This window comes from Schistocerca gregaria, chromosome X, assembly GCF_023897955.1.
Source record: "Schistocerca gregaria isolate iqSchGreg1 chromosome X, iqSchGreg1.2, whole genome shotgun sequence".
NCBI classification, from domain to species: Eukaryota; Metazoa; Arthropoda; class Insecta; order Orthoptera; family Acrididae; genus Schistocerca; species Schistocerca gregaria.
The window spans coordinates 489,504,724-489,516,874 of NC_064931.1; the positions used below are offsets into that span (position 1 = coordinate 489,504,724).

General features: G+C 39.9%; 1 protein-coding gene across 1 annotated transcript in view; it reads right to left on the bottom strand.

Moving 5' to 3' along the window:
- Positions 1-11,721, bottom strand: part of LOC126298155 (lisH domain-containing protein ARMC9-like) — a 232,051-nt gene extending 220,330 nt beyond the window's left edge. Inside the window, exons 1-5 of the mRNA XM_049989465.1 lie at positions 11,419-11,721; positions 11,254-11,338; positions 11,002-11,172; positions 6,056-6,167; positions 5,334-6,025 (exon numbers count right to left, since the gene is read on the bottom strand). Coding sequence (XP_049845422.1) covers positions 5,334-6,025; positions 6,056-6,167; positions 11,002-11,172; positions 11,254-11,338; positions 11,419-11,465 — 1,107 coding nt within the window. The 5' untranslated portion in view covers positions 11,466-11,721. The remainder of the gene's footprint in view (positions 1-5,333; positions 6,026-6,055; positions 6,168-11,001; positions 11,173-11,253; positions 11,339-11,418) is intronic.
- Between the last annotated feature and the right edge of the window lie 430 nt (positions 11,722-12,151).

Here is a 12,151-nt window from a genome sequence, read left to right on the forward strand (position 1 = left end):
TCGATCAGCACCCCAGGAAGTACCATTGAGGACACGTGGGGCATTGAGGAACCAAGTACAGCGGGCTGCCAGGTAAGACACATGGGAGGACCAAGAGTGTTTCCAATCAAGCATGAGCCCAGGGAATTTTGTAGTTTCAGCAACTGGAAGGGTAACAGGCCCAAGATGTAAAGATCGTGGGAGAAACCAACTGAATCACCAGAAATTCATACAGACAGTTTTGTCAGTGGAAAAGCGAAAGCCATTGTCAATGCTCCATGAGTAAAGAAGATCAAAACATCACTGAAGCACTCAGTGAGACAGGTCCGTGGAGAACTGCAATAGACGGTAAAATCATCAACAAAAACGGAGCCAGAGATGTCCAGCAGGAGACAGAACTTTATAGGGTTAATGGCAATAGAAAAGAAGACGACACGCAGGACGGAACCCTGAGGCACATCGGTTTCCTGGATACAGATGTCCGACAAGGCAGAACCCACATGCACCTTGAAAACTTGGTCTTTTAAAAATGCCTGAAGGAAACAGGGCAGCCCCCCACGGAAGCCCCACATGTAAAGAGTACCGAGGATACCAGTTCTCCAGTAGGTGTCTTAGGCCTCCTACAAATCGAAAAAAAAGCCACAGTCTGGGATTTCAGCAGAAAACCATTCACGACATGGGTGGACAAAGTAACAAAATGGTCAACTGCAGAATGCTGCACTCTAAATCCACACCATGCATCCGACAGTGAATTGCGAGACTCTAGCCACCATTCCAACTGGGCATGATTAATATGTTCCATCACCTTGCAAATGCAGCTGGTAAGAGAGCTCGAAGGAAGGTTTTTGTCCTTACTAGGCTTAGAGTTAGGTATGGGTATGATGGTGGCTTCTCACCAGTGTCCAGGAAATGTGCCCTCTGACCAGATGCAGTTGTATGTGTTAAGCAGAAAGTGCTTGCCTGCAAAAGAAAGGTGCTGCAATATCCGAATGTGAATGGTGTGTGGCTCTCGTAGTAAAGGCAGCACTGTAGGACTCTCGATTCGAAGAAAAGAAAGGTATCGCCCGAGCCGCCTCCACTCATTTTTTATGGAGGAAGGCTGGGTGATAGTGGGAAGAGCTAAAAACTTTCGCAAAATGGCGGCCCAAGGTGTTGGAGATAGCAATAGGGTCTACAATGACATCGTCTGCTACTGTCAGGCAGGAAATTTAGGAAATGGATCCTGGTCCCAAAGAGCTGTTGAAGGTTGGCCCACACAACAGAGGAAGGGGTGGAACTGTTAAAAGAACTACGGAATGAAATCCAGCTAGCTCTTTTGCTATCCTGAAGAATGCGACAACACTTTGCACACAAGTTTATAATGAATGCAGTTTTGCATCATAGGATGGCACTTAAAAAGGCAGAGAGCACATCTCCGTGCAAATTGCGTTGTGGCATGCCACAGTCCAATAAGGGACTGGGATACAACATGGTAAAGAGGAAATGCGAGGAATGGAATGTTCTGCATCAGTAAGGATAACATTTGTGAGATATTCCACATGGTCATCACAACCAGGGAAATCTTGTTCTTCAAAGGTCACCAGGGAGGAGTAAAGCTGCCAGTCAGCCTTAGTAAACTGCTATTTGGGTGCGCACGCGGATGGGGTAGGAGTCAGTGAACAGATAGCACACAGGAAATGGTCGCTAGAGTAAGTGTCCAAAAGAACGGACCACTCAAGACAATGGGCAAGCTGGGCAGTGCAGAAGGATAGTTCCAAATGAGAATAGGTGTGGAGGAGTCTGAAAGGAAAGTGGGTGCTTCAGTGTTAAAGCAGAAAAGGTTGAGTGGGTTAAGAAGATCAGCCAATAGGGTACCTCGCTGACACGTCCTGGCAGAACCCCAAAGGGAATGATGCTCATTAAAGTCACCGAGTAGCAAAAATTGGGAGGTAGAGGCCCAATACGCTGAAGAAAGTCTGTCCTGGTGACATCGAATGACGGAGGGACATAAATGGTAGAGGGAAAAAGTCAGGTGCGGAAGGAAAAGGTGAACTGCAATAGCTTGTAGATAGGTAGTCAGGGAGATGGGTTGACTATGAATGTCATCCCTTATGAGCAGCATTACATCCCACGAGATGGAATGCCGACCTCAAGGGGAAGGTCAAAACAAATTGGTAAGAAATGTGAAAGCTCAAAGTGGTCGTGAGAGCACAATTTTGTTTCCTGAAGGCAGAGCACAAGGGGACAGTGCGATGTTAAAAGCAGCTGTAAATCCTCTATGTGGGACCAAAGGCGACTAACATTCCATTGGAGGAGAGTCACAATGAGGAAGAGATGCTTGTGCAGTCAGTCTGTGGAGTCCAACGCTGAGAAACGGTTGGTGGTGCACACTGACAACAAGGAGGCCGGCCAGGCTAAGGTATCACATGGCAAAACTGCCGAAGAGGATCCTAGAGTTGTTGAAGGAGAAGACCGTTTGCCTTTGGTGGACTTCTTTCCGCCTTTCCGGTTAGAGGAAGACTGGGGTGTTGTTTGCCTGAAAGGACAGAGGAAGTCTTCATGGGAGTACTACTCCTGTCCTTTAGTACTCCTTCTGTCCTTTCTGGCTAACTGGTCGTGTAGCTGGTGGCGTTGCCCCTTGAGGTGAGAGTTTGACGGCTTGTTGCACAGCTGGATGGGGCGGGATGGTGATGCTACCTTGACACTGGGCGATCTCAACCTCAGAGCTGAATTGGAGGTCACATGTCAGTGTGGCCATGTCCTTCATGGAGCGAGAGGTAACAAGAACATAACTATAGTGAAATACTGCTTCTACACTTTTGAAGAGACTTCCAAAAAATGGGGTAAAACACGGGAAAATGTGATACGTGGGAAATAACATTTTAAGCTGTATAAGTTACATATAGGATAGCCCTTGCAATTTATGTATGAAGTACATAACAGACATCAAAAGACTTGTCGGGGACTTGTTTATTATCTAATGAAGGTTTATTATCTAATAAAAACTGCTATGTAACTGGAACTGGTAACTCTAGGAAGTAGGAACGTTTGACTCAATTTCATATGTCATAATCGATGTTTTGAAAGCCAGCAGCTGTCATTCATTATTTAAATGAGGAAATACTGCACTAGTTACGTATTTTGTCTTGCTTAGCATGACACATTTCAGAAAGTGCAAATATGTAAATAAGTATTTTGTATGGTGTTTAAATATGTGTTATTCTGTGTCTGTTGGACTGTAGTAATATTTTTGAGATTATCAGGTACTGTGCCTCATCAGTTATGTAGACACCCCCCCTACACACACACACACACACACACACACACACACACACACACACACACACACAAAACACACACACACTAAATAGTGCAGTAGAGACAGCTTGGAAATGGTTGTGACTGGTCATGGTATCTTCACTCGAATGAACGTAGTTACTCTCATCAGCCACCAAGCCAAGGAGAGGTTGGCAGTGGTGGGATATACAGCACAAATTGTTCCAACTTTTTCGTGTTTACTGGTACAAATCTGCTGAGTAGCGTGCCCTGGTGTCAAGAAACTTAACCACGTGATATTTGTAAACACTGGTGAACAGCCAACATCATACCAGCGTCATTTTATCATAATTTTGTTTCGTAATGTGTAGATCGCGGGAAAATTATAAATATTTTGACCACATAATCAGCTGCAAATTAACATTGTGGGCATAGGAAATTTGACGGGACCAATGAAAAATGTCGTAAACCATGGCAAAACATCAATCCTGGGAATGTAAAAGCGGGGTTATATTGTATAGGTGCCAGACGGGAGTACGCATGGTTTGTGACTAGACAGTAACTTGCAAGCGACTGGGTAAGGCACTTTTTCCTTTACGTGGATCTCTTGGACAGCCCGCTCATCAAGATACATGGCTGAGATTTCAGTTGATACAGTAGGAGAAGGAGGTGGACAATTGCCCTTGTGCACATCCCTACAACAGGTTACACATTTGGCTGAATGTCGACAAAATGTTCTAGTGTGGTTGAAACAATGACACAGGTAACAGCGCATTGGGTTTGGAATGTACGGCTGGACTGTGATAATTTCATAGCCTGTTTTGATTTTGGACGGAAGGACCACTATCAAAGGAGAGAAAAAGAATGCGGGTGGCACCAAGGAGGAATCTACCTTTTTCATTACACAATGGACGGCAATGACACCCTGATCAGAGAGGTAAGATTGGATTGTGGTCTCTGTTAGACAATCGAGCAGCCTCATGTAAATTACACCACAGAAAGAATTCAAAGTTCTATGGGCCTAGACACGAACAGGGTAGCCATAAAGAAGTGAGGCAGCAAGCAGTTGTTGTGTTTGAGAATCAGAAGTAGTCTCCAAAAGCAAAGTGCCATTCCATAAATGAGAGCAGGATTTCACAGGGCCGGCAACTGCATCAACACCTTTCTGAATAATGAACAGATTTACCGTGGTAAAGGACTGACCGCCTTCAGTACATGACACCACAAGGAATCTTGGTGCAGCGGGAAGGGTCTTTGTATCAGTAAACTCATTATGTTTTGAAGACTTTGATTGGAAAGATGATGGACTCATTGCGAGAAAATCCCCAAATGCCAGTGCCTCCAAAGGTGCCCTCCTTCCAAGGGGCACACCCGCCTTACGTGATTGTTCAACACCTCAGGTCACACCTCCTGAACACCTGACAGAGGGACCAATTGGCAATTTGGGAAAGTTGCAGCTCAGGCAATCACCTCTCCCTGGGTGTGGCATGTACCAAGGGGTACGTGCGAACCCTATTCGTCAACCAGGGGCTGGCAATTACATGTTACCTAGTCACCTGTTACACGTCAGACCCATGGCCCGGCCTTCAGGAGCGCACAGGGAATTATGAATGCTTGGTCACATTGCGAAATCATCCTTCCACACATGTTGATACATTTAACAGTGCACAGAAGCCACAGTGTCCTGTTCACGGTTGGTGCCACAGACACACTACTGAACTGCAATGAAATATGCAGGTTTGCTTCTCCCTCCATTAGATGGGTTGCTGTATGTAGTGATTTCCTGTAGTTGAAAAGAGTATTGAGAAATATTTCTGGGACATTGCAAATCATGAGGGTGGTGCAAACCTTATTAGAGTAGTTTAAGTCACAAAAATTTACATTCAGCAATCAACCCTTATACTGAGTTGTGGATCACATCCATGTATCAACAAACAATAGTTTTACATATATTGAAATGATGAGCAATAGTAAAAAACAAATTAGTGTCGGTATCACTCTGTACACAACAAAAATGTTTAAAAGAAAAGCTAGATAAAAAGAAATATTCTTCGTATGGAGTCAGTGGTCTTTTGTCTGAATTACAAAAAACAAAATTATGTGCTAGTGGGATTTAATACAACAATTAAAGCTATGTGGAGTTTAACAGTCAGTAGTGTGATACCAGCAACAAATGATTTGACACACCGTGTAATCGCAGTAATCCCACAATGTACTTTACACACAGCCCCAATACTCAGTACATTATCAAAACAAGAATTAAGTCCACACAGTGTATATCTACTCACTGTAAATAGATTCTGGAATGATGGATGAGACTTTGGATCATTAACATATGGAAGTGCATAGAATCGAAGAAATTCTGTTTCACCACTAAATTCACATCCTTCGGTTTCCAAAAAGTTTTTTAAGGCAGTCATTCCACTTTGCCCATTGTAACTGTTCATCTCAGATTCACTGCTAACACTTTCATTTTCATAGCAATTGTCAGAGATTAGTTCCAGGTTACGAAACTCCCCTTTTTTAGCCACAACAGAACTGTCACTTTTAACATCCATATCTTTAATTTCATTTGTAAGCCGGCACTCCATCTGATCACCACATTCCGTTATTGTATCTGTGTTCTCCAAAGACATAAAATTCTCTTTCACATTGTGACTCTTATTTATTTCATTTTCACTTTTGTCTTCTACTCTGGCATCACTGCAATTATTTTCATGCTCCACAGCAATTCCTTTACGTCCAGAGTTCTCATTACAAAAATTTGTGTTAGAAGGATCTTCCATTTTCTCAGATTCCTTCTGTCATAATGTTAATGTACTTGTCTTGCCCAAAATTAGTGGTATTATTGCAAAATAGACATGAAGGTAAAAAGTCAGTTTTCTGTATTCAAGTTTACTTTTTATTGATGGTGGTATGAGAGTATTCCAAGCCTGTGGATGAAGAGAAAGAAACATGTTACCAACAAAGCTAAACATAAAATAGAGTGTGCAAAACTAAAAGCTCTTACTTTATTAACAATGAGGCCACCACAGAGGAGCATATTCAATAAGCTATGGTAAGGCAAAAGAATTTCCAATGACACACACTGTTGCTTTTAATTTTGTGTAATGTGGATTGACTGGTTGGTAAGCACACTCCAGTGTTGTATATTATGTAAGAAGTGTGGGTTCTTATTAGTTGCAATTCATAACGATTAACTAAAATTAGCAGATATTGCAGTGCTTGAACTACATACTTTTGTCAAGTTAGGTTTTTGATATTAGTTAGTGCAGCGAGTTTCGGTTTTTTAGTGAAGAAGTTTGTTCTTCCTATATCGGTGAATTGAAGTTTTCAATATTAATTTTTGGAATCAGTTCTGGTAGGTGAGTTTGGCATTATTGACTATACACAAGTTACACACTGTGTATCATAATTAATGGTGCCATGCCTACAGTTGAAAGTACATGATACTGGGAGTACAAATAGTCACAGTAAACATGGGCTCTAAAAGGCATACCTGAAGAGCTATGAGCACTACTTTATCTTCACTACTGATTACACCATGCATATACTGGAGAAATGTCCATAGCACAAAGCTATGAGTTTTAAATCTCAATACTTATAGGTTTTTTTGTGTACTTTCAACTGTATACATTTACACCATAAATTATGGAACATCCTGCATAGGTCAAGTGAAGTTTTCGGTACTTGTTCTTCGAACAAATTGTGCTTTCTGGTATGTTCGACTTTGTTCTAGCTATGTATGTCAAGCAAAGTTTTCTTTCGCATCCATTGATGAGAGTTGTGGTTGCATGGTACTGTGGACTTTTTGAGCTACATAGATTAAGTGAAATTTCTGACTCCAATTTTTTAGCATTTTTATTTGTGTGTTGGTACAGTATAAATTCAACTAACCTACATTGGTTTCAAGTTGTTCTTCAAATTATTTTGATTATATTTTGTATAATGGGATTGTTTTCCTCTGTGTCTTGAATGTGTGATGTTATGATTGCGTATTGCATAAGGGTGAAATTGGGGAGTGTCATCTTGTTGACATCACTGATCAAAGGTGAGAATTGGTACTGGATTTTTCAGTATTAGCTGGAACACACCCGTGTTGAGTTGCTAGTCTCCCATCGGACAACTACTCAGGTGGCGGATTGGGGAACATCACCAGATATGGTGGACACCGGGAAAATAAAATACCTGGGGCGGACCAAAACTAGCAAAACAACTGCTGCCTTGCAGTTCAGAGTTGGGTCTCCAAAGGCTAAGGGAAGAAAACCCTAATTAAAAATCACCCATCCCCCGGTAGGTGTTGAATGCAGGGTTGACAGCCCACTCTGTAAACAACAATTGTTGCAAAACTTCTACAAAGTAAAGCAGGGTGGATGGAAGAAGACAGACCTGGCATGAAAAATGGCAATGAGGATATAATACAAGTAAATGAAGGAGGTAAAATAAGGAAGAAGAGAAATATAAGATGTAGATCAGATTTATATATTGGTACTTGGAATGTGAGATCCCTATATCGTCAAGGAGCACTGACAGTAATGCTGGAGCAAATAACAAATCTGAAGCAAAGTATAATAGCACTACAAGAAATTAGATGAGTGGGGAGTGGAGTTTGAGAAAAGAAGGAACCAAATATATTCTATACCTGCAGCTATAGAAAATATGCCACATGCAGTAACAATGGGCACTTATACATTTGAGAGAGTTGAACATTTCAAGAACCTGGGCTTGACAGTTACACATCTAAATGATACCTCCTATGAAATTAAGCAGCGATTAATACTAGCCAATAGAGCCTATTTTGTACTAACAAGACTTCTATCCTCAAGGCTCCGGACTCGTACCACTAAATTAACTATCTATAAATCACTTATATGGCAAGTGCTTGCATATGCCTCTGAAACCTGGACATTAACAACAAAAGATATTAAAATACAGGATGAATTTGAAAGAAAGGTACTTAGATGAATTATCGGCCCAATCTGCGAAAGAGGAAGATGGAGGAGGAGATACAACCATGAGCTGTACATCATATACAAAGACAAACCCATCAGCAGGATAGTGAAATCATCCAGACTGAGGTGGGGGGGGGGGGGGGGGGGACATGTGGTGGCTCACATGACTGATACAGAAGTATCAAAAAGAATATTACAAGGAAAGCCAAGAGGGCAGAGAGGACGTGGTCAACCAAGAGCGAGACGGGAAGAAGGAGTAATCAATGATCTTAGGAGGATGGGCTTCAGAAACTGGAGATTATTGGCAAAGGACAGAGAGAAATGGAAGGACATTGTAGAAGAGGCCAAGACTCATTATGAGCTGTAGAGCCAATAAAGAGGAAGAATAATCTAGATTACTACTAAACAAACCAGGAGTACTAGGTATAAGAGGAATAGCTAAAGGAAAGTTTCACTTGTACCTGTTGAACATAAAGAAAACAAACACTACAAATTTATTAAAGAGTGAAAACAACTGTCTCTTTAAACATAAAAGATACACCTGCAGACTGTGTAGGAGTGACTACAGATGAAGAGGATATTCTCTACGAGTTGCCAGCTTTGACCAGTGATGTAGGAAACAAGCAATAAACAACATGGCGACTATAACATAACATCAGTGGCAATTATTTCAAACTTTTTCACTATGGATCAGTCTGTCCTCTTAAGTGAATTTCTTAAACTTCACATTTGTTGGCTATATCAACTCTCAATCAAGCTGGCTTCTAACCTAAGCTAGACCTCAAGCTAGGCTACAGATCAGTCACCACAACCACTTTTTTTTTCTTTAATATTCATTGGCCGAGTCAACTAACAACAAAACTGTGAATACACACATAGCTATCAGCTTTAAGTCAGTGGTCAAAGCCAGTGACTCTTATCATATATTCCTCATGACCCAACAATCGTCAGTTGTTCATTGGCATGTAATGAATGTAAAGAGGATGATATCAACATTTTATCCACTTTAAGGTCCTATTGTCAGTGTATAACAGCCAATAGCCAGTGTCTTGTAACTATTCTTGTTCCATGCACAACATATGGAAACAATTTTCAAATTGCAGAAAAGGTTTGTAAAGTTAATAATTAAATTTAATATTAATTCTCACTGTAGTGAAATACGAGTAGTGTCCTTACTGCATTAAGTTAATTCAGCTACCAATCTTATGTGCATATCAGGAGAAATATGAACAAGCAGTATGTCTTAAACCATTAAATACACACTATTGGCATAAGAACAAGTTTGGACCTTTTTTTAAAAAGTAATAATAATAATAATAATAATAATAATAATAATAATAATAATAATAATAATGTGTTCAATGCATGTGGTGAATATTCTGCTAAACTACAACTGTTCATTAACAAAGAGCTTCCCACTGTCAACACCCCCCCCCCCCCCAAAAAAAAACCAACAACAACAATAATCTTTGGAATAATGGCAATTATCTGCAGCAGAGACCAAAACATGGGTTAGGTGGGGATATGATAATCTGGCTGAGAGTAGGCGAAGCCAACAAATGCAAAATGGAGTTTCTGGTAAAACTTGATCTGTAGTATAGTCTGGTGTGTACGTTAGTGCTACATTTAAAACACTTTTAGTTATAAAAACTAAAATTGCAAGAGATGTTCAGGTAATGGAAAAGACTCCAACAAGTATTTTGATGTATATTATGTAAATATATAGTACATAAACTATGATAAATACAAAAGGCCGAGGCCCACTAAGTAACTTACTGATTCAAATGCAGCCATACTTCATCTTAACTTAAAAAACACAGGATGTCTTAGCACTGAATTAATATCTTAAGATGGCTATGTAAAGTGTGATTATGTTGCCCTATTTTTTACTGAGGAAATGTGTTATAAATGAAAAACTGGCCCATTACACAACAAAGTGGGCAACATGAGTACCTACAGGTGTCTGAAGCTGCCTTCCCTAATCAACAGCTGAAAAAGGAAATTTTAAAATATGCTACTAACACATTGTAGTATCAAGTCAGGAAAATTAACAAAAACCTAATTAACCCTCAAATCAAGTGGAGATGGCTGGTATAATGGTTAAGTTGACTTCATTTATTAATACATTTAAAGTTAATTCTTTCTTATGAGTCAAATATGTCTAATTTTCTTGTATACTTTCAAGTAAGTAACAATGAATGAGGGTCTGAATTTCTTAACCAAGAAGCAGTAAAAACTTATGATGCAAGGTAAGTTACATAAAATGAGCCAGAGGGAATTATCTAACATCAGGTTTTCAAGTCCTGTCACAAGGTCATTAAAAAACAAGCGTGTCACAGAGGACAGGGAAAGAATCTGGCCATGCCATACTGGCATGAACTACAGAAATCTAAAATCTGGATGGATAGACACATTAGAAACCTGCGTCCCCCGAATAAGAGTATAGTGCCTTAACCACTGCACCACTTCATTCTTCCAAGAGGTATGCTGCTGTATTGTATTTCTCATTTGAGAAGGAACATATTTCACTGCATTATACAACCCCACATACACAATAATGATGTCAAAACAAAGTTGATAACAGTCACTATGCAAACAATTCAAAGTTGGATTATAACCTATTTACATTATTCTACTATGTTAACATTTTCTAATAAATAAAATACATACCAAAAATGCAAAGACACAAAAAAATCTGTAAATCAGAGGTGACAAGAGAGCATCAATTTACCCAGTGCTCTACTGTTCAACAACCATAAAAAAATGCTGCAACTTTATGGAAATCACTATTTCAAAAACTAATATATTAAATTACATTGAAAAATTCCATATCGGAGTTTTCAAGGAAAACTTTCTGGATCTTACAAACATCCTGCCTCTGTATTTTTTCTTTCAGTGTGGTCGGTTCATTGAGCACAAAACCCATATTGTTACATTCTTCTACGAAGCTGGTCACGGTTTCCTTGAATTCGTAGCTACGGAGAAACTGAAATCATAAATCGTGAAGTTAGAAAACAAAGTGCATTTTTGTGTATTAGAAACGTCTGTTTTTTTTTAAACAACTTACCTCGTACACCAAATTCGCCGCAAAATTCTCTTGGGAGCAAACACTGTCACTGTCCATCAGTGACATGGAATCAAAATTCTTTCGGCTGAAATTAATAGCATAACACATACAAATAACTTGACTGTATGCGGTATCAAATCGTGAAAATAGCAACTAAATTCTTACTTATCACGCAGTACTGGTTTCGGCGATGTAAAATTTACAGCACTCATTTTACTACTACAGTGTAACTTAAATGACAGCAAAAACTGCTACTGTAGAAACAATAAACATCAAATAGCAGGGCAAATCTTGCTACTAAGTATCTCGGAACACTTTTAAGATTTGTACGATGTAAACAGACATTCAAGCAATCACCGCCTTCCCAACCGGAAGTATATTTCTGATTACACACAATATCACAGTGATATCAACTTTGTCATATCGGCAGACGACGCAACTATCCTTGCCAAGCAACGATTTATTTCTGCTTGTTGAAAAACTGAAACAGTTATTGAGCTGTAATCAAATCTTTTGTGATTCCTCGTGTATATAAATGTCGGGGAACGTGGATTTTACAGTGATTTTACACCATACGGTCTTATTACTACAGAAATATAGCTGAAAACTTAGAGATCGCCGACACCAGTGGTCAGTAATCGGTTGATCAATAATAATTCCTACAAACTAATAGTTAGAATCTAAAATAAGTGAACTATCAGCAACTTTACCGTGCAGACTTATGTTTATATTAGCATTTTTGGCTGAACTATCGTCTTCACTCGTGGAACGCAAGTGCGTCTCCAGAGCCCATCTCACAAGGAAAGAGTCCAAGTTAAACATGGTAGCTGACGGTAAATACGCGAAGTTCAGCTACCTGACGCCTAGTACTCCACGACTCCCCATGGTCTATTGCGTA